The following is a 20,544-nucleotide window of genomic DNA, read 5'->3' on the forward strand; positions in this document are numbered from 1 at the left end:
CGCCCCTTGGACTCGGCATTCGCCCCCTTTAACTCCTCTCTAATAGAAGCTAAAGCTTTAAGTGGGTGTTTTTTTTGCCTGATTTATCCAAGAAAAATAAAACTGTTTTGTATGGCATTGATCGACCAGCATATGAGCATGAGTTCAATGGCTTGGATAACCAAACAATGGACCCGACCTTGCAACAAAAATATGTTGTTTTTGCTAAAACCGAATAGACAATTAATCTAATGTGTATTTGTGTTATTTTAAAAATTGAAGGAAGGAAAATTTATTACTTTCCCCAAGAGACATGATAGTAGCCTACTGATCAATCAATCCTCGTTTTTATGGTTTCTCCAAAAAGAAAAAACAGGTTAACTTTTTATTATTATATTTTTCATCGGCCTATGACAGTCATAGGATAATTTGATCAGTAACCAAGTAGAGATGATATAACTATAAGATATGGCCCAGTCATTGTATTGGTTGTCTCTGTGTTGTGACTTGTGAGATCCAAAGATATTAAAAGAGGGGGTGGGAATATCATTTCCCATTTTCTTTATTAAATGTATAGTTTACTTTTCTTAAAGCGGGTAGTATTATGTCAGAAAAATAACAAAATCCTGTCAAAAAATACTTCACACATCATCATTTTGGGTGAGGAAATGCTACTGCCCCGTACCTGTTGAGATGCCAAATGTGAATGTCAGATTATTCCCTGATAAACCCAGGGTTTGAAGGGAGGAGAGGTTGCCTAGACATGATGGAAGACTTTGATCTTGAAGATTGTTATAGCTGAGATCTAGTCGCGTGAGTCTCTTCAAGAAACATAAACCTACAAGAAAAATTATGGAGACATAAAAATCCAAAACCCATTTCATTTATTACTAAACAATAAATTGCTCTCGCTGCAAGGGAAAAATCTCGAAGTTTTATATTACTTATATGAAAATTGCTAGAAAAATCACCCTTAGATTATTATTTTTCCTATGATTACTTTTTAGACCCACTTGTGTCATGTGGACATGATCAATTCTGTTGATTTAGCAGACAGCCACAAAAGTGGCTCTTTATCATTTTCCCAATCTTGTTCAGATGATCCTGAGCCTTGATTTAGGAGGTCCCACACCAAAGCCACTAAAGCTTTTAAAAACACTAAGATTTAAGTTCTGTTGATTTGGAATGACCATGAGTTGAATGGCTTGGATAACCAAACAATGGACCCCACCTTGCAACAAAAATATGTTGTTTTTGCTAAAACCGAAGAGACAATTAATCTAATGTGTATTTATGTTATTTTAAAAATTGAAGGAAGGAAAATTTGTTACTTTCCCCAAAAGACATGATACTAGCCTATTAATCAATCAATCCTCATTTTTATGGTTTCTCCAAAAAGAAAAAACAGGTTAACTTTTTATTATTATATTTTTCATAGGCCTATGACAGTCATAGGATAATTTGATCAGTAACCATGTAGAGATGATATAACTATAAGATATGGCCTAGTCATTGTATTGGTTGTCTCTGTGTTGTGACTTGTGAGATCCAAAGATCTTAAAAGAGGGGGTGGGAATATCATTTCCCATTTTCTCTATTAAATCTATAGTTTACTTTTGTTAAAGCGGGTAGTATTATGTCAGAAAAATAACAAAATCCTGTCAAGAAATACTCCACACATCATCATTTTGGGTGAGGAAATGCTACTGCCCCGTACCTGTTGAGATGGCACCAGATGTGAATGTCAGATTATTCCATGATAAATCCAGGGTTTGAAGGGAGGAAAGGTTGCCTAGACATGATGCAAGACCTTGATCGTGAAGATTGTTATCTCTGAGACGTAGATACGTGAGTCTCTTCAAGCCACATAAACCTACAAGAAAAATAATCAAGACATAAACACCCAAAACCCATTTCATTTATTACTAAACAATAAATTGCTCTCAATGGAATATAAAACTAAAAATGCTAAAAAAATGCTAAAAAATCATCTCAAAGTTGTTGTTATTAAATACATTTTTTGCCTAACTTTCCAACTTTATTACCCCCACTAAATTTTTGTAAATGACAAAAGTTTTAATGCATTTTTTTGTTTTTTCATTTTTTACTACATTTTTTGAACCAATATTGTATTAAACTCGAATTTTTCCCATCCCTGTCCTTTTTGTGGTGCCGAACCACGTTTTGCTAACTACGCTTTTAACTTAGGTTTCGAGCGCGGTGGATCACGTTTCATCTGGGATGGTTACTCTCCAAAAGGCTAAGAAATTGCAAAGGAACAAACGGAAATGGACGTGCTTTGCTATTATACTCCTTCTCATAATCGTGGTTATCATTGTCGTTGTTGTCATCAAGCCTTGGAGTAAGAGTGGTGCGTGATTTGGGTAGTGTTTGTGTAATATACATCAACAAAAGCCCAACTAAAATCTTTCATTTCTTTTTTCTTTTTTCTTCTTTCCCCTTTTTAGTGTGGTTTATTTCCCTGCATTATTGTTATAAATTCTTTTCTGATCTATGTTTTGTGTACTTTATTCTGAGAAAAATAGATCTTTTATTTTGAAATATGAATTTGCAATTGGGTTTATATTGTTCAATAAAATTGAAGGGTGCAAAAATTGAACTTCCATCTTAGGTATTGTATTAGTGTATATTCTAGGCTACTAATGTTGACACTCCCATGTTTTGATAATTGCACTAACTCATCTTGTCTTTTATCATTTAAATAGCTGTCAAAGGTTATTATAGTTCCCCAAAAGCACTCAAAGCAATTAAGGAAGAAAAGACAAGCTGAGATTCTGCAATTATGAAAACAGAGTAGTGCCAAATTCTATTGTCACAAGGTTGGAAGATTATTTTAGGGGGACTGATATCTGCACTACCGTATTTTGATAATGACACTACAATATTCAAGATGGTATAAACATCCACTCATAAAAGGTGCAAAACAAAGTGAGTAATGGCATTATCCAAATATGGTCTGCCAGTCTGCCTTAGTTATACTATATCACATGTCACTGTACTTGGTTAAAGAAGCAAAAACACCGCCCGCATGTTACAAACTTATATGAAAAATGCTAAAAAAATCACCCTTAGATTTTTTTCCTATTGATAACTTTCTGGGCCCACTTGTGCCATGTGGAGTTGATCAATTCTGTTGATTTAGCTGACAGCCACAAAAATGGGCTCTTTATCATTTTCCCAATCTTGATCAGATGCTATTTTCTTTATTAAATGTATAGTTTACTTTTCTTAAAGCGGGTACTATGACAGAAAAATAATAAAATCCTGTCAAAAAAATACTCCACACATCATCATTTTGGGCGAGGAAATTCTATTGCCCCGTACCTGTTGAGATGGCACCAGATGTGAATGTCAGATTATTCCATGATAAATCCAGGGTTTGAAGGGAGGAGAGGTTGCCTAGACATGATGCAAGACTTTGATCGTGAAGATTGTTATATCTGAGATCTAGTCGCGTGAGTCTCTTCAAGAAACATAAACCTACAAGAAAAATTATCTAGACATAAAAATCCAAAATCCATTTCATTTATTACTAAACAATAAATTGCTCTCACTGCAAGAGAGAAATCTCAAAGTTTTATATTACTTATATGAAAATTGCTAGAAAAAATCTTTAAAAACCCTTAGATTTAAATTCTGTTGATTTGGAATAATGTGGATTTGTACATATAATTGCGTTTGAGAGGTCTCCGTGATTGATCTTGGATTCCTTGCGGTTCACCTTGTTCTTGGATCTCCATCGAACCCAAGATCTTTCGGTTTTGGCCTAACCTTCTGATCGTCGCACCAATGGACCCACTTTCCATTTCTTCCCCTTCTATCCCCTTTTCTTTTCTTTTTTTTTTGCCTGATTTATCCAAGAAAAACAAAACTTTTTTGTATGGCATTGATCGACTAGCATATGAGCATGAGTTCAATGGCTTGGATAACCAAACAATGGACCCCACCTTGCAACAAAAATATGTTGTTTTTGCTAAAACCGAATAGACAATTAATCTAATGTGTATTTGTGTTATTTTAAAAATTGAAGGAAGGAAAATTTGTTACTTTCCCCAATAGACATGATACTAGCCTATTAATCAATCAATCCTCGTTTTTATGGTTTCTCCAAAAAGAAAAAAGGAAAAATTATTAAAAAAATGCAAAGTTTTGTCTAAATTGTGAATAAATGGGTAGTGATTTGAAAATTATAAAAAATGTGTTGTCAGGTGAGAGAAGATGGCTTTTAGGACAAATATACCCCTCCTAGTGATTCCGTAGTATAAAATGTGGTTCCGGGGTAGAAAATGTGGTTCCCTAGTAGTTCCCAGGTATAAAATGTGGCTCCCTAGTGGTTCCAGGGTAGAAAATGTGGTTCCCTAGTGGTTCCAGGGTATAAAATGTGGTTCCCTAGTGGTTCCGGGGTATAAAATGTGGTTCCCTAGTGGTTTCGGAGTAGAAAATGTGGTTCCATAGTGGTTTCGGAGTAGAAAATGTGGTTCCCTAGTGGTTCCAAGGTATAAAATATGGTTCCGTAGTGGTTCTGGGGTATAAAATGTGGTTCCGTAGTAGTTCCGGGGTAGAAAATGTGGTTCCCTAGTATTTCCGGTGTATAAAATGTGGTTCCGTAATGGTTCCGGGGTATAAAATATGGTTCCGTAGTGGTTCCGGGGTATAAAATGTGGTTCTGTAGTGGTTCCGGAGTATAAAATGTGGTTCCGTAGTGGTTCCGAGGTATAAAATGTGGTTCCCTAGTGGTTCCGGGGTATAAAATGTGGTTCCCTAGTGGTTCCAGGGTAGAAAATGTGGTTCCCTAGGATAGAAAATGTGGTTCCCTAGGGGTGCTGGAGTAGAAAATGTGGTTCCCTGGTGGTTCCGGAGTAGAAAATGTGGTTCTTTAGTGGTTCCGAGGTATAAAATGTGTTTCCCTAGTGGTTCCGGGGTAGAAAATATGGTTCCCTAATGGTTCCGAGGCATAAAATGTGGTTCGGTAGTGGTTCGAGGGTATAAAATGTGGTTCCCTAATGGTTCTGATGTATAAAATGTGGTTCCATAGTGGTTCCGAGGTATAATATGTGGTTCCGTAATGGTTGTAGGGTATAAAATGTGGTTCCGTAGTGGTTCTGAGGTATAAAATGTGGTTCCCTAGTGGTTCCGGCGTATAAAATGTGGTTCTCTAGTGGTTCCAGGGTAGAAAATGTGGTTTCCTAGTGGTTCCAAGGTATAAAATTTGGTTCTCTAGTGGTTCCGAGGTAGAAAATGTGGTTCCCACGCCGGGCCCGTACAGGCCGGGTCGACCCGCGTGTCACCCGGATTTTTGCCGTATTTTTTAAGATGTTTTTGGGAAATGTTATCCGCACTACCGTATTTTGATGAGGACACTCATCACTTTATTAAAAGTACGGTATGGCCCGCACCATAGGATGATCCAAACCGTCCATTAGATGGGCCACAGCCTAAATAGGTTGTGCCCCAAAAAGCATTTCCGTAGGTTTATCCTAACCCTCTAATTGGAATGTTAGAGGGTTGGTCCTAACCCTCTATAGATCGGAGGGTTAGGATCAACCTATGGAAATGATTTTTGGGACACAACCAATTTAGGCGGTGGCCCATTTAATTGACGCTTTGGATCATCCTATGGGGGGCCATACCGTACTTTTAATTAAATGAGGAGTGCCCTCATCAAAATACAGTAGTGTGGATAACATTTCCCTTTTTTTGTATGGGAATTTGCTAGCCACTTTTGCCGAGGCAACTTCTCGGCTTGTGGCCCATCCTTTGATGCAAAGATTGGCAGAAGTAATATGGGTGCAAAGGTGGCTAGCAAAAGCATAATTGCAAAAAATAGTAATCATTACTTGCAAAAAATAGTAATCATTAGGGATTTGTGGCTGAAGTGCTAAGTTTTAAATGAAAAATTACGAAAAAATGGAAGCAGAGTATTAAAATTACGAAAAAATACCAAAAGATGCACTAACATATGACAATTATCGAACTACAAAGTTTGACTGTCTTCCGTCGGAAGTCCGAACGTTTGTTCGGAAGTCCGACTCGGAAGTTCGAACAAACCTTCGGACTTCCGAATGGAACCAATATTTTGGTTATGTATACTGGCTTCCATTCGGAAGTCAGAAGTTTTGTTCGGACTTCCGACGGAAGCCAGTAGAAAAGGGATAATTCCAAAGATTTTTATTTTCAAATTGAGTAAAAATTCGAAGGATAATAGGGATATACATTGTGATCTTAGTGTCATGCAGGCAACCATAAATTGAAGCTTGATTTTGATGTTTTAGAATAAAAAAAATGCAAAGAAAATAGATTTATCTTAAAAATGGGGAAAACAACAAAATTCAGTTTTAAGCTCAAATTTCATTTTCTTTGCATTTTGTAACACTACTTCGATAAGTTTATCATGAATAAACTCTCATGATTACCAAACCCTGTTGTAAATGGCAACCTTCAAAACCCTTCCATGGAGTTTTCCACGTTAGAAAAGTCTTGAGGAAGAAGGTGGTAGGTGAGAAGGTAATAAGTGCATAGGGATAGGTGCAAAAAGGTGGAGAGGAAAAAGAGGTAGGAGGGGTATATTTGTCCTAAAAGCCATCTTCTCTCACCTGACAATACCTTTTTTATAAATTTCAAATCAATACCCTTTATTCCCAAGAAAAAACAGGGTAACTTTTTATTATTATATTTTCATAGGCCTATGACAGTCATAGGATACTTTGTTTAAAACTTTTATAGTAAAAACCCCAATTTTCAGTGGAAAATGTTTTAAGCACGTTTAAGATGATATTAAATACATTTTTTTGCCCAACTTTCCAATTTTATTACCCCCACTATATTTTTCTAGATGACAAAAATTTTAATGCATTTTTTTTGTGTTTTCATTTTTTACTACATTTTTTGAACCAATATTGTATTAAACTCGAATTTTTCCCATCCCTGTCCTTTTTGTGGTGCTGAACCACGTTTTGCTAACTACGCTTTTAACTTAGGTTTCGAGCGCGGTGGATCACGTTTCATCTGGGATGGTTGCTCTCCAAAAGGCTAAGAAATTGCAAAGGAACAAACGGTAATGGACGTGCTTTGCTATTATACTCCTTCTCATAATCGTGGTTATCATTGTTGTTGTTGTCATCAAGCCTTGGAGTAAGAGTGGTGCGTGATTTGGGTAGTGTTTGTGTAATATACATCAACAAAAGCCCAACTAAAATCTTTCATTTCTGTTTTCTTTTTTCTTCTTTCCCCTTTTTAGTGTGGTTTATTTCCCTGCATTATTGTTATATATTCTTTTCTGATCTATGTTTTGTGTACTTTATTCTGAGAAAACTAGATCTTTTATTTTGAAATATGAATTTGCAATTGGGTTTATATTGTTCAATAAAATTGAAGGGTGCAAAAATTGAACTTCCATCTTAGGTATTGTATTAGTGTATATTCTAGGCTACTAATGTTGACACTCCCATGTTTTGATAATTGCACTAACTCATCTTGTCTTTTATCATTTAAATAGCTGTCAGAGGTTATTATAGTTCCCCAAAAGCACTCAAAGCAATTAAGGAAGAAAAGACAAGCTGAGATTCTGCAATTATGAAAACAGAGTAGTGCCAAATTCTATTGTCACAAGGTTGGAAGATTATTTTAGGGGGACTGATATCTGCACTACCGTATTTTGATAATGACACTACAATATTCAAGATGGTATAAACATCCACTCATAAAAGGTGCAAAACAAAGTGAGTAATGGCATTATCCAAATATGGTCTGCCAGTCTGCCTTAGTTATACTATATCACATGTCACTGTACTTGGTTAAAGAAGCAAAAACACCGCCCGCATGTTACAAACTTATATGAAAAATGCTAAAAAAATCACCCTTAGATTTTTTTCCTATTGATAACTTTCTGGGCCCACTGGTGCCATGTGGAAGTTGATCAATTCTGTTGATTTAGCTGACAGCCACAAAAATGGGCTCTTTATCATGTTTGAAAGGTCAACATCTGAAAGCTGCGAGAGGTTGGCAAAAATAGAAAGTGAGAACACACCCATGAACTGATTATTTGAAAGATCAATAAATTGTATCTTCGTTAGGTTCTTGAAAACGAATGAAGGAATCTTCCCTGTAAAGCGATTGTCGGAGAGAAAAAGCACTTGCAGGTTATGCATGTCTTCCATACATGGATGAAGACCACCCTCAATTGAATTGCTCATGAGATACAAGTGACTTAAGTTCCTTAGTTTGCAAATCTGTGTAAGAATAAGACAGAGAAAATGGTGACAAAATTAGATTGATGTCACAAAATGATAACGAGGAAGCCCGGTTGTATGATTATGAGGCAAAATAAAATTCTTCGTTGAAAAATAAGTTTCTCATAAAAAAAAAATTTCCTTTTTTTTTTTCAATTTATTAGTGTGAATGTAAATAGTCAAATTTTGGGAAATAATATTCTCACACCTTGACTCAGTAAGGCCTATCAAATTATGGATAAGATCAATCAAAAGTGGGACCTCAAGACCACCAACTTCTTCTGGATGAAGCCCTCATACATCAAATCTCCAACATGGGGTCCCTTTCGCTATTTCTTCCCTTTTTTATTTTTTTTGCCTATCTTCTCCATAAAAAATATTTTTTATATATTTAGTTGAATGGATTGGATAGCCAAAAAATGGACCCCGCCTTACAAAGAAAGCAATTGACATATGGCCGCGTTTGGATACCCATGAGATTTAGATTTGGATTTCTCACATTTGCAGTTGAGATTTGGAACTGGATGAGATCCTTAGATTTCTAAAACAGCTGTAACAATGAAAAAAAATCCGATTTTCAAATCTATTCTGCAAGACTTTATTTGGAAATCAATATTTGTGGCAGCTACCTTCACCCTCGCTGCTCCTCGACCTTGCTGCAGCTGCAGCCATACGTCCCTCCTTCCCTCCCTCTCTAACTCTCTCAATCGAATTCATACAACATGAGCATGAGGATGATTGATGTATTTTGTATCCAAAACTCAAATCCAAATCCAAATACAAAAACATGAGGTATCCAAACGTGGCCCATGTATTTGTTTTATTTGACTTTTTTTTTTTTTGAAAAGGTAATGAATTTTATTAATACCCAAAACACAAGTGCCAGGGACGAGACGTCCCCAAAACACTAAGGGACAGTTTGGATACACTTATTTTAGAATCCTGGAGTTCCTCAAAATTGTAGTTGGGAGACAAGAGAAGAAAGAGAGCAGCCGTTGTTTTATGATTTCTAGCCCTTCTTTCCAACAGCAAGAGAGCTGGCGATCGTCCCATGTTTCCAAGTTTTAGAAATCGGAGGACGCAGGAAAGATTTCTAAAACCTGGTTTTCTTACTAAAAATCCAAGAAACGCTGCCAGGACAGCATACCAGCAGCTTGATCATGACCCTCTTTTACACGGTTTTCAAACTAAAACCTGGATTCTAAAATCCGTATATCCAAGCGGCCCCTAAGTATTACAAATTTACCCGATATTCAGGATAATGTTTACAATGTATGATCCCCCACCAGAGCCACGTCCCCAATAATGGTATCGTTACGGTTCACTCCGGTCTTTGCCAAAGCATCCGCTTTGGAGTTTGCGGACCTCCCTCTGTGAAATTGTGTGTTATTCGACTAATGGAATGAAAATTGATACTTGAGCCAAGAAAGGGTGTTCGTACTCGTTCATTTTGAAGTAACACCCTAGTCTCGAGTCTGGATTCTGGCATCAATAGAAAGTACAAGGAGACGTTGGGGTTGGACGATCATCCCAGGTGGGCAGAGGGTGCCCATCTTCCTACGATGACTGCTATTGATGAAGGCAAGGGTTGGTTTCTCGGTGACTAGTGACTGTTTAGAAACTGTTTATAACTATGTAGGCTAGCCTGTTGGGAACAAAAGGACTCTTGCACTAGTTGGGATAGATGGACACAATCCGGTAAGACCGTCTTTTACTGTGTTCCCTTTAAACCTATTCAAAAAATGATAAATTTTTTATCCAATTAGCATGCCAAAAAAGGGTAAATTTGATTCCCTAATTGTTATCAGGTGGCTCGATGAGCTGGATGGGAGATCTCCCTCTCCATGGAGAATTTCAGAGTTCATTGTTGAGAACTTGAGATACTTGATCTCGTGAAGGGACACCATGTCCCGTTCCATCTTGTAAGGAGATCATGCAACTTTAGAGTATTTTTATTTTATCCCCTCATAGTTTCATAAGATTTCTTTTGGAGAACTAAAGCAATGCTGATGAAATAAACGGATTAGATCAATCAAAGGTGTGACTCATAACCCTCGTTTTTAAGGTTTCCGAAAAAGAAAAAGTTTGTATTATTATATTTTCATAGCCTACATGATAAATAGTCATTATCCAATCTTCGCATCCATGAAGGCATATCACTTCCTGTGCCCGCCACTTGTGCCCTGTGGATGTGATCTGTTTTGATAACTAACTGACGAATACAAACCTGGCCCATTATTGTTTGCCCTGTGGAGCATTATGCTCATTAAGGATTTCCCTATCAGAAGCTAAAGCTTTGATATTTATAGTAGTTAATAGGGTGAATGGGATGTCCATTACGTACGGGGCTAGAACCATATGGGTTTTCCTCATCATGTTTCACACCCCTGTCCCTATGTATGACATGATGTTGACCCTAGGCTTGATCGTAAGACTCATTTGAGGTTTTGTTTGAGTGATGTACTGTTTAAGACCCAGTTATCGGTTGTCTCTGGGTTGTGACCTGTGAGATCCAGAGATCTTAAAAGAGAGGGTGGGAATATCATTTCCCATTTTCTTTATAAAATTCATAGTTTATTTTTCTTAAAGGGGTATTATGACAGAAAAATAACAAAATCCAGTCAAAAAATACTCCACACATCATCATTGTGGGTGAGGAAATCCTACTGCCCCGTACCTGTTGAGATGACAAATGTAGATGTCAGATTATTCCATGATAAATCCAGGGTTTGAAGAGAGGAAAGGTTGCCTAGACATGATGCAAGACTTTGATCGTCAAGATTGTTATTGCTGAGATATAGATTCGTGAGTCTCTTCAAGCCACAAAAACCTACAAGAAAAATGATCAAGACATAAACACCCAAAACCCATTTCATTTATTACTAAACAATAAATTCCTCTCAATGGAAGGGACAGTATGGGTTGACTTATGATGGTCAACTTGATCAACGGTCTTGATTACACCCCTGACCATATGTGGAACTTAATTTTGACCCTAGGCTTCATCCTAACCATGACCACTCAAAGTAATAACATAATTAGTCCTGTAAACATGTGGAGATGATATAACTATAAGATTTGGCCCAGTCATTGTGTTGGTTGTCTCTGGGTTGTGAGATCCAAAGATCTTAAAAGAGGGGGTGGGAATATCCTTTCACATTTTCTTTATTAAATGTATAGTTTAATTTTCTTAAAGCGGGTACTATGCTAGAAAGATAACAAAATCCTGTCAAAAAATACCTGTTGAGATGGCGCCAGATGTGAATGTTAGATTATTCCCTGATAAATCCAGGGTTTGAAGGGAGGAGAGGTTGCCTAGACATGATGGAAGACTTTGATCGTGAAGATTGTTATCTCTGAGACGTAGATATGTGAGTCTCTTCAAGCCACATAAACCTACAAGAAAAATGATCAAGACATAAACACCCAAAACCCATTTCATTTATTACTAAACAATAAATTGCTCTCAATGGAATATAAAACTAAAAATGCTAAAAAAATGCTAAAAAATCATCTCAAAGTTGTTGTTATCGGGTGGTTGTTGTTACATTACATATACATAGTATCTTTTAACCGTAGTGAACGAAACACTGTTTAAGGAGAGTTTTTTTTTTGAAAAAAATCTCTTTTTATTGGCATGGAGTTAGTACTTTGTTTAAAACTTTTATAGTAAAAACCCCCATTTTCTGTGGAAAATGTTTTAAGCACGTTTAAGATGGTATTAAATACATTTTTTGCCCAACTTTCCAACTTTATTACCCCCACTATATTTTTGTAAATGACAAAATTTTTAATGCATTTTTTTGTGTTTTCATTTTTTACTGCATTTTTTGAACCAATAATGTATTAAACTCGAATTTTCCCCATCCCCGTCCTTTTTGTGGTGCCGAACCACGTTTTGCTAAGTACGCTTTTAACTTAGGTTTCGAGCGCGGTGGATCACGTTTCATCTGGGACGGTTGCTCTCCAAAAGGCTAAGAAATTGCAAAGGAACAAACGGAAATGGATGTGCTTTGCTATTATAATCCTTCTCATAATTGTGGTTATCATTGTCGTTGTTGTCATCAAGCCTTGGAGTAAGAGTGGTGCGTGATTTGCGTAGTGTTTGTGTAATATACATCAACAAAAGCCCAACTAAAATCTTTCATTTTTTTTTCTTTTTTCTTCTTTCCCCTTTTTAGTGTGGTTTATTGTTATATATTCTTTTCTGATCTATGTTTGTGTACTTTATTCTGAGAAAAACAGATCTTTTATTTTGAAATATGAATTTGCAATTGTCTTTATATTGTTCAATAAAATTGAAAGGTGCAAAAATTGAACTTCCATCTTAGGTATTGTATTAGTGTATATTCTAGGCTACTAATGTTGACACTCCCATGTTTTGATAATTGCACTAACTCATCTTGTCTTTTATCATTTTAATAGCTGTCAAAGGTTATTATAGTTCCCCAAAAGCACTCAAAGCAATTAAGGAAGAAAAGACAAGCTGAGATTCTGCAATTATGAAAACAGAGTAGTGCCAAATTCTATTGTCACAAGGTTAGAAGATTATTTTAGGGGGACTGATATCTGCACTACCGTATTTTGATAATGACACTACAATATTCAAGATGGTATAAACATCCACTCATAAAAGGTGCAAAACAAAGTGAGTAATGGCATTATCCAAATATGGTCTGCCAGTCTGCCTTAGTTATACTATATCACATGTCACTGTACTTGGTTAAAGAAGCAAAAACACCTCCCGCATGTTACAAACTTATATAAGCTATGTTTGGATGTATTACTTATATGAAAAATGCTAAAAAAATCACCCTTAGAATTTTTTCCTATGGATCACTTTCTGGGCCCACTGGTGCCATGTGGAAGTTGATCAATTCTGTTGATTTAGCTGACAGCCACAAAAATGGGCTCTTTATCATTTTCCCAATCTTGATCAGATGCTATTTTCTTTATTAAATGTATAGTTTACTTTTCTTAAACAGGAAATGCTAATGGCCCCGAACCTGTTGAGATGGCGCCAAATGTGAATGTCAGATTATTCCCTGATAAATCCAGGGTTTGAAGGGAGGAGAGGTTGCCTAGACATGATGCAAGACTTTGATCGTGAAGATTGTTATAGCTGAGATCTAGTTGCGTGAGCCTCTTCAAGAAACATAAACCTATAAGAAAAATTATTTTTGATTTCTTCTTTTATGAAGAAAAATGTATGATCGTGAAGATTGTTTTCTTCTCCAGAAACTCCATTGATTTATTTTTGGTTACATCTTTTATCATCTTTTGTAACACGGGTGGTGACGAGTTCGAGGGATCGTGTCAAACAACCAGTTGCTTCAAAAGCTTAAGCGGCTAGAGACGGCATTATTTAATCTTTTATACTTTAACACCCCCTCACTTGTGGCCCCTCTTTTAGGGTTGGCCTACATGTGGCACATGTGTCCTCTCTTTTGGATTTGGCCATTGCATATGGATTTTTGTTATCAAGGAGGTTTGAACTCGGGACCCTTGCATCCGATACCATGTCAAACAACCAGTGGTATCAATGCCTGGCCGTGGTAACTCTGGTGTGACTCTGAGGACGAAAAATCCCTCAGGGAAGATCTCAGTAACCCCGGTATGCTAAAATATCTCTCGGGGAAGATCTCGTAGTTCCCATGTGGTCTCCACATGGAGGGGGAGATTGTTGGGGGATCCACATGAAAGCAAAGATCCCACATCGGAAGTGTAATAGATGTGGATGGACTTTATAAGGGAATGGGCACCCTCCCCTTAACGGCTAGCTTTTAAGCGTGAGTTCTACCCACGTCCACACAGATCGATTCTAGAAGAGACCCAATGGATTGTTGTATCTTGGGAGCCGAACGCCGATCCACCCAGTGCAGAAGGGGGCACATCATCTCCAAGGGTAGCGCGTTTTTCGGGGCTTGGGTAGCGTGTTTTAAATTACTTTGATTTGGAATATCATTCCGGGGCTTGAGTAGCGAGTTTTCCGAGCCGGGCTGGGCCGGGCCGGGTCAGGTTAATTTAGCATAAGCTATCATTATGAAAACAGTTTTCAACATAACTTTTCATTAATCACGTCTCTTTAACTTTTTGAAATATTCGATCGAGAATACGTAAAAGTTATTTTAGAATATATTTGTTCTCTCCCTTCTTACCCTGTAAAGTTTGTTCTCTTTTCTGTTCTATTTTTTTTATCATGGCAAACATAATCATTTTCCCAAGGCGTCCAGGTTGTGTGAATGCACAATCTTGGAGCGGAGTTGTTGTATCCTGGAGGCATACATTGGAGATCCCATATGTACCATCGATTAGTCGTTTATGAGGGCAATATTTGCCTTATGGATAGCAGATCCATATTCATGCCTCAACTCAGTCAATAAGTCACTTCTTTACCATTTAATTCTTACATTACTTTCTTGTAATCAATTACTTCATTTCTGCCGTTTATTAGTATAATCCTAAAGCCCATGCTTATTTTCAATCACAAGTAGGACCTTATAGGCAGTAAAACTTTCACTATAGGTGTAGAAAACTACATTTAAAAAAGAAAACCCCATAAATGTGAATAATCATACTGAAAATATGTACTATAGTGAATAGTTATACTTAAAATGTTATTAGTATGGATAATCACACCGAAAATTTATGATAGTGTGGACACCTACACTGAGTATTTTATAAAGTGCGGATGGATTCAGTGAGAAAAGCTAAGCTAGTGAGGATGGCTATCATATATGCTAGTGTGGATAACTACAATGAAAGTATGTCTTAGGTGTGGATCTCCACACTAAGAAAACCATGCTGGATAAGGTATGGATAGCCACAATGAATTGTAACTAGATTTTTTTATGGGTGAGCTGGGATTTGGCGGAACCCCTACCAGTGCATTGAATAGAAGGAAAGAATACAAGAAGAACAGATGAAACTAGAGAACAAATTACAAACAAGAGTACAATTTTCTTTCCCTATCTGACTGGATTATTTCCATGAGCATTGGAGGGATGAGGAGAAGAGTGATATCTTCTCCCTTGCATGGGCAACCTCACTTTGAGAGGAAGTCTGCGGCTGAGGCATGTGAGTTATGCACCAGTCTCTGAAAGTGTTGAGGATTTTTCGAATGTGGGTTATCATTCGGATATTTTCCATGGGGGCTTGAATTTTCCCCGTAATTACATCTACTGCAAATAATTAATCGGCTCTAATCTATAGATTTGGGGTTCCCCATTTTTGCACCATTTTGTGAAAATGGATGAGAGCTCTAGTCCAAAAAACTTTTCTTTCATGATTTCAATGGAGAATAAACCAAGAATCATTCTTTCGTCATGTTGAAGAATTCCACCAATTCCAGCTCCTTCGATATTAATCTTGAGCTCTCCATGATCATGATTCTTTGTTTCATATGGTTTGATTTGGAATATCCTTTCAGTAATAATGTCTGGTGTTTAGAGAGTGTAGCATTTCTGACCCTTCAACAACCAACATTAGTTAGCGGACTAATGCTAGTCTTAAGCAAGTGTTGTATTTTTTAGGTGCCTTGAAGTCCTCCTTTGGAATGTATTAAACTAGTCATTAAGATTCCTTTTTAGGTCTACCTTAAGGCCTTGTTTGAGTTGCAAGAAAAAAATTTCAAATGGAAAAAACTTTCTTGGAAAATTTTCATCTTTCCACAATTTAGATGGAAATGATATGATTATGGTTAATTTGGAAGGATATTATTATAAATTGTAAGTTCCTCTTAATAAAATTTGAATAGTGGTGGTTCCAATTAAGTTTTTCATGTGTAAAACAAGTACGAAATCTTTGAAATATTTTTCCTTTCCAAACTTTTCCTCAAAATTCTTGCCATCTAAATAGGGCCTAAAGGATTCCAAGTCTGCTAGCAAGAGCTTGAAGTCTTATGTAAGTTTTAGAAAGTTTTCACAAGCAAGCAAAGCTTATTACTTTCCTTTTTTCGCTAGGTAAGCTGGGATTGAACTGCCGACCTCTAAGTTATCTTGTGCAGTTGTGGATGTACTATATTCTGATGGCTGTAGATAGTTAACAGTTTGACCTCAACCATTTTGGCATATTTTATGGATTTACTATGGGGTGATGATAAATCCGCACCCCCTGTAGGATAATTCAAACCCTTTAACGTGAATTGAGGTAAAAAAAGCGTTAAAGGCTGATGCTTGTTTATGCTTTTTGACACTTTTTGACGTCAATTCACCTTAAATGGGTGCGAATCATCCTATAGGGTGTGCGAATTTATCATCTCCCTTTTCTATATTCCAATGACTAAGGTAAATGATATATATCGTGATGAGTTTGTGTTATATTGATTAACTATATAGTAGAATGTTTTGAGCAAGGTATTCCATATTGTTTGTTATAGATATGTATTATGTGATATAAAGCTACTTTTGAGTGTGATGATAGATCATACATGGGGCCTTGTTTTCACCATATATTACCTCTCTTTAGTGTGTATGATGTGCCATATATAATCAGTCGATATATCTGACACACAACATCCACATTGGATGTGGCAATTTGTGGAACATGACGAGAACAAGGTTTATAAAGCCCTATTTTACACAGTAATCTTTTCTTCGTACTTGGAAACTTTTGATATGAGGAAATTGAGCTCTATCAAAAGAAATTTTTACAAGGTTTATAAAGCCCTATGAAAAGAAAGTATCAAATTTTATTTTTTCAAAATTTCTACTTTAAAACAAAAAAACTAAATGTCAATTGTTTATTGTCTAGGACTAGATATATGCACCCATTGGCTACATGTTACTATTTCCTCCTCTTCTTCCACTTTTGGGTTTCATTGGTGGTCGGTGGTGCAACGAACACATTGCAGGAGATGAAAAGATAGGAAAAATTATATGAGAAGAAGATGACAAAATGGTCTTTCGAACCGTGAGACACGCCTCCTAGGTCAAAAGTTTTTAAACTACCATTCATCCAGAAATTCAGAAACTTAGAGTAATTACTTAGTAAAATGTCTATATATATAGTGAAGATATCTCAGCTATCACTCTAAGAGGATGTTATAGTCTAAAGAGATTGCTAGGAACAACCAACACAATCTGGGACATCCTCACAATGCAGGTGATGATTATCTAACAATAATTTATTAAAAGTTCAAGCAGTTATTTTTTTTGTGCCATCCCAACCTTATAATTGTTGATATGGAGTGATCAACACCATTGCTTTGGGTAGGCGGTTTGATCTTTGTGATCATAAGCCATTCATTGCAAAAATATCAAATTATTAACTTAAAACTCAAGATAAAGCTTATTATTACTTCCAACAATCATTTTGCATTACAACTAAATGAATATTGTACCATTATTTGAAACAACAATTTTTCAAGTAACTACGGAATTCTGAGAGCTTCTCAATCGACCGGTCAATATATGCATCCATAACTCTAAAGTATTTATGCCTCCCATTTTTGTTGAGGATGAGAAAGCCGATGACTCCCCAAAATCCCAAACCATATGACATTCCCACGAATGAGTAGAAAATCACAGGATTATCAAGAACCCTAGAATTTTTTTCCTCATCTCTAGGAGGTTGTGAAGAGATTTCCAAGGAGCAATTTCTTTCTAGTGGTGGTCCACAAAGATTTGGATTTCCCTCATAGCTATCCTTACCAAATGTGGTAAGGTGTTTATCAAAAGGGATCTTACCTGATAGGTTATTGTAGGCGACAGAGAAAGCACCAAGTGAATCCAGTTGAGATAATTCATAAGGGATTCTCCCAAATAACTTGTTGTGGGAAAGATCCAAACTCTCCAAGCTTTTTAGGTTTTGAAAGGATTGTGGAAGATAGCCAGTTAGCAGGTTGTTGGAAAAATTTAATGAGTGAAGCGCTTCCAAGTCTCCTGTTTGGAATGGAATATCACCCTGCAATTGATTCATGGACAAATCAATTCCAGTCATCAAGCCAAAAGGAAGGCCCTCGTAAAAGTAAGTTACACCCTTTGTGGTGAAAGAAGTTGAAGGCCTAGGAAGAAAGCCTGTTCTATTTAAAGAAACATAGGAAATTTGGATTTGATATGTTTTCTTCCATGAACTTATGTTGTTGAGACAAGAAGGTATATGTCCAGAAAAAGAATTGTTGGAGAGATCCAAGGTATGGAGGTTACTTAGTTGACACAGTTGTATTGGAATGTTTCCTCGAAAGAAATTATTCCCTAAAAGAATTGATACCAATTTTGAGAGGGAGAATAACCAACTAGGAATAGTGTCGGATAGGGTATTTTTTCGTATATCAAGAATCATCAAGTCAGGGCTATTTAACAGGCCAGATGGAATTTTTCTAGTGAAGTTATTGTGGCTGGCAAATAAATATTGCAATCGTATCAAGTTAGCATCAACTGGGAGTATGTCTCCTTGCAATCTATTACTTGATATATTGAGGTAAACCAGCTGAGTGCAATTTTTGGTGAGTTGATGTGGCATTTCTCCTGAAAAGTTGTTGGAAGATAGGTCCAATATAGATAAGCGTTCTATTTCACCCATGGATGAGGGGATCCTACCTTGCAAAATATTTTTGGATAGGTTGAAGTAATTCAACTGAGGGAAGAGTGTGCCGATGTTTGTAGGAAGTGGCTCAGACAGATTGTTCTCAGAGATATCTAGAAAACTGACAGATGATGTAGTGTTGTGGGTAGACTGAGGAATTGAGCCTTCGAGCAAGTTACCCATCAACCACAAGGAAGAAATTGACATATTGTACAATAGCCAAGACGGGATGATCCCTTTAAGAGAGTTATGACCCAAATTTAAATCATATAAGTTATCCTGGCTAGAAAGAAAGCTGGGAATGGTACGAGTGCTATGTTTGTTGAGGTTGCAATTTTCTAAGGACAGCCTCCCGAGTTGAAAAGTAGGAACCCAATGTGGGTGTTGGGTTTCGACTTCTAATTGGACATTGTTTGAAAGGTCAACATCTGAAAGTTGCGAGAGGTTGGCAAAACTAGAAAATGAGAACACACCCATGAACTGATTATTTGAAAGATCAATAGACTCTATCTTCGTTAGGTTGTTGAAAATGAATGAAGGAATCTTCCCTGTAACGCGATTGTCGGAGAGATAAAGCTGTTGAAGGTTATGCATGCCTTCCATACATGGATGAATACCCTCAATTGAATTCCTCATGAGATTCAAGCGACTTAGGTTCCTTAGTTTGCAAATCCCTGTAAGAATAAGACAGAGAGAAAATGGTGACAAAATTAGATTGATGTTGCAAAATGATAACGAGGAAGCCCCATTGTATGATTATGAGGCAAGATAAAATTCTTCACTAAAAAACAAGTTTCTAATAAAATTTTATTTTTCCTTTTTTTTCAATTTATTAGTGTAAATGTAAATAGTCATATTTTGGGAAATAATATTCTCACACCTTGACTCAATGTAAGGCCTATCAAATGTAAGGATAAGATCAATCAAAGGTGGGACCCTCAAGACCACCAACTTCCTCTGGATGACGCCCTCATACATCAAATCTCCAACGTGGGGTCCCATTCGCTATTTCTTCCCTTTTTCATTTTTTTGCTTATCTTCATAAAAAGGCCAGTGTAGTAGGTAGAATACCATAACAATAATATGTAGGGAGGTTATCATGCTTTGTCATGTGTGTAACGTTACAGTCATAATTATTTTTTAAGACAAAAATATCCCTCTTGTTAGGAAAATGATAAAACATTCCGTTATGTTTGAGAAAATCGTGAAGGAAGTTCCGCATCCTTTTTCAATGTTTTGTAGGCCTTAATCTGACGAATGGGATCTCAGTTAGGCATAAGACTTGGACAGTATGGGTTGACTTATGATGGTCAACTTGATCAACGGTCTTGATTACACCCCTGACCATATGTGGAACTTAATGTTGACCCTAGGCTTCATCCTAATTAGTCCTGTAAACATGTGGAGATGATATACCTACAAGATATGGCCCAGTCATTGTATTGGTTGTCTCTGTGTTGTGACTTGACTTGTGAGATCCAAAGATCTTAAAAGAGGTGGTGGGAATATCATTTCCCATTTTCTTTTTTAAATGTATAGTTTAATTTTCTTAAAGCGGGTACTATGCCAGAAAGATAACAAAATCTTGTCAAAAAAATACCTGTTGAGATGGCGCCAGATGTGAATGTCAGATTATTCTCTGATAAATCCAGATTTTCCAGGGAGGAGAGGTTGCCTAGACATGATGGAAGACTTTGATCGTGAAGATTGTTATCTCTGAGAGCTAGATACGTGAGTCTCTTCAAGCCACATAAACCTACAAGAAAAATGATAAAGACATAAACACCCAAAA

General features: G+C 36.7%; 1 protein-coding gene across 1 annotated transcript in view; it reads right to left on the minus strand.

The window, feature by feature from the left end:
• The window catches only part of LOC143883257 (uncharacterized), a 40,332-nt gene that overhangs the window by 3,376 nt on the left and 16,412 nt on the right, over positions 1-20,544 (minus strand). The window contains exons 7-13 of the mRNA XM_077386601.1: positions 20,353-20,508; positions 17,573-19,426; positions 11,469-11,624; positions 10,906-11,058; positions 3,325-3,480; positions 1,697-1,852; positions 665-817 (exon numbers count right to left, since the gene is read on the minus strand). Of these exons, the coding sequence (XP_077242716.1) occupies positions 665-817; positions 1,697-1,852; positions 3,325-3,480; positions 10,906-11,058; positions 11,469-11,624; positions 17,573-19,426; positions 20,353-20,508 (2,784 nt within the window). The remainder of the gene's footprint in view (positions 1-664; positions 818-1,696; positions 1,853-3,324; positions 3,481-10,905; positions 11,059-11,468; positions 11,625-17,572; positions 19,427-20,352; positions 20,509-20,544) is intronic.

Source organism: Tasmannia lanceolata, unplaced genomic scaffold (assembly GCF_043159265.1).
Source record: "Tasmannia lanceolata isolate RefF3 unplaced genomic scaffold, GAP_Taslan_0.1 ptg000008l, whole genome shotgun sequence".
NCBI lineage: Eukaryota > Viridiplantae > Streptophyta > Magnoliopsida > Canellales > Winteraceae > Tasmannia > Tasmannia lanceolata.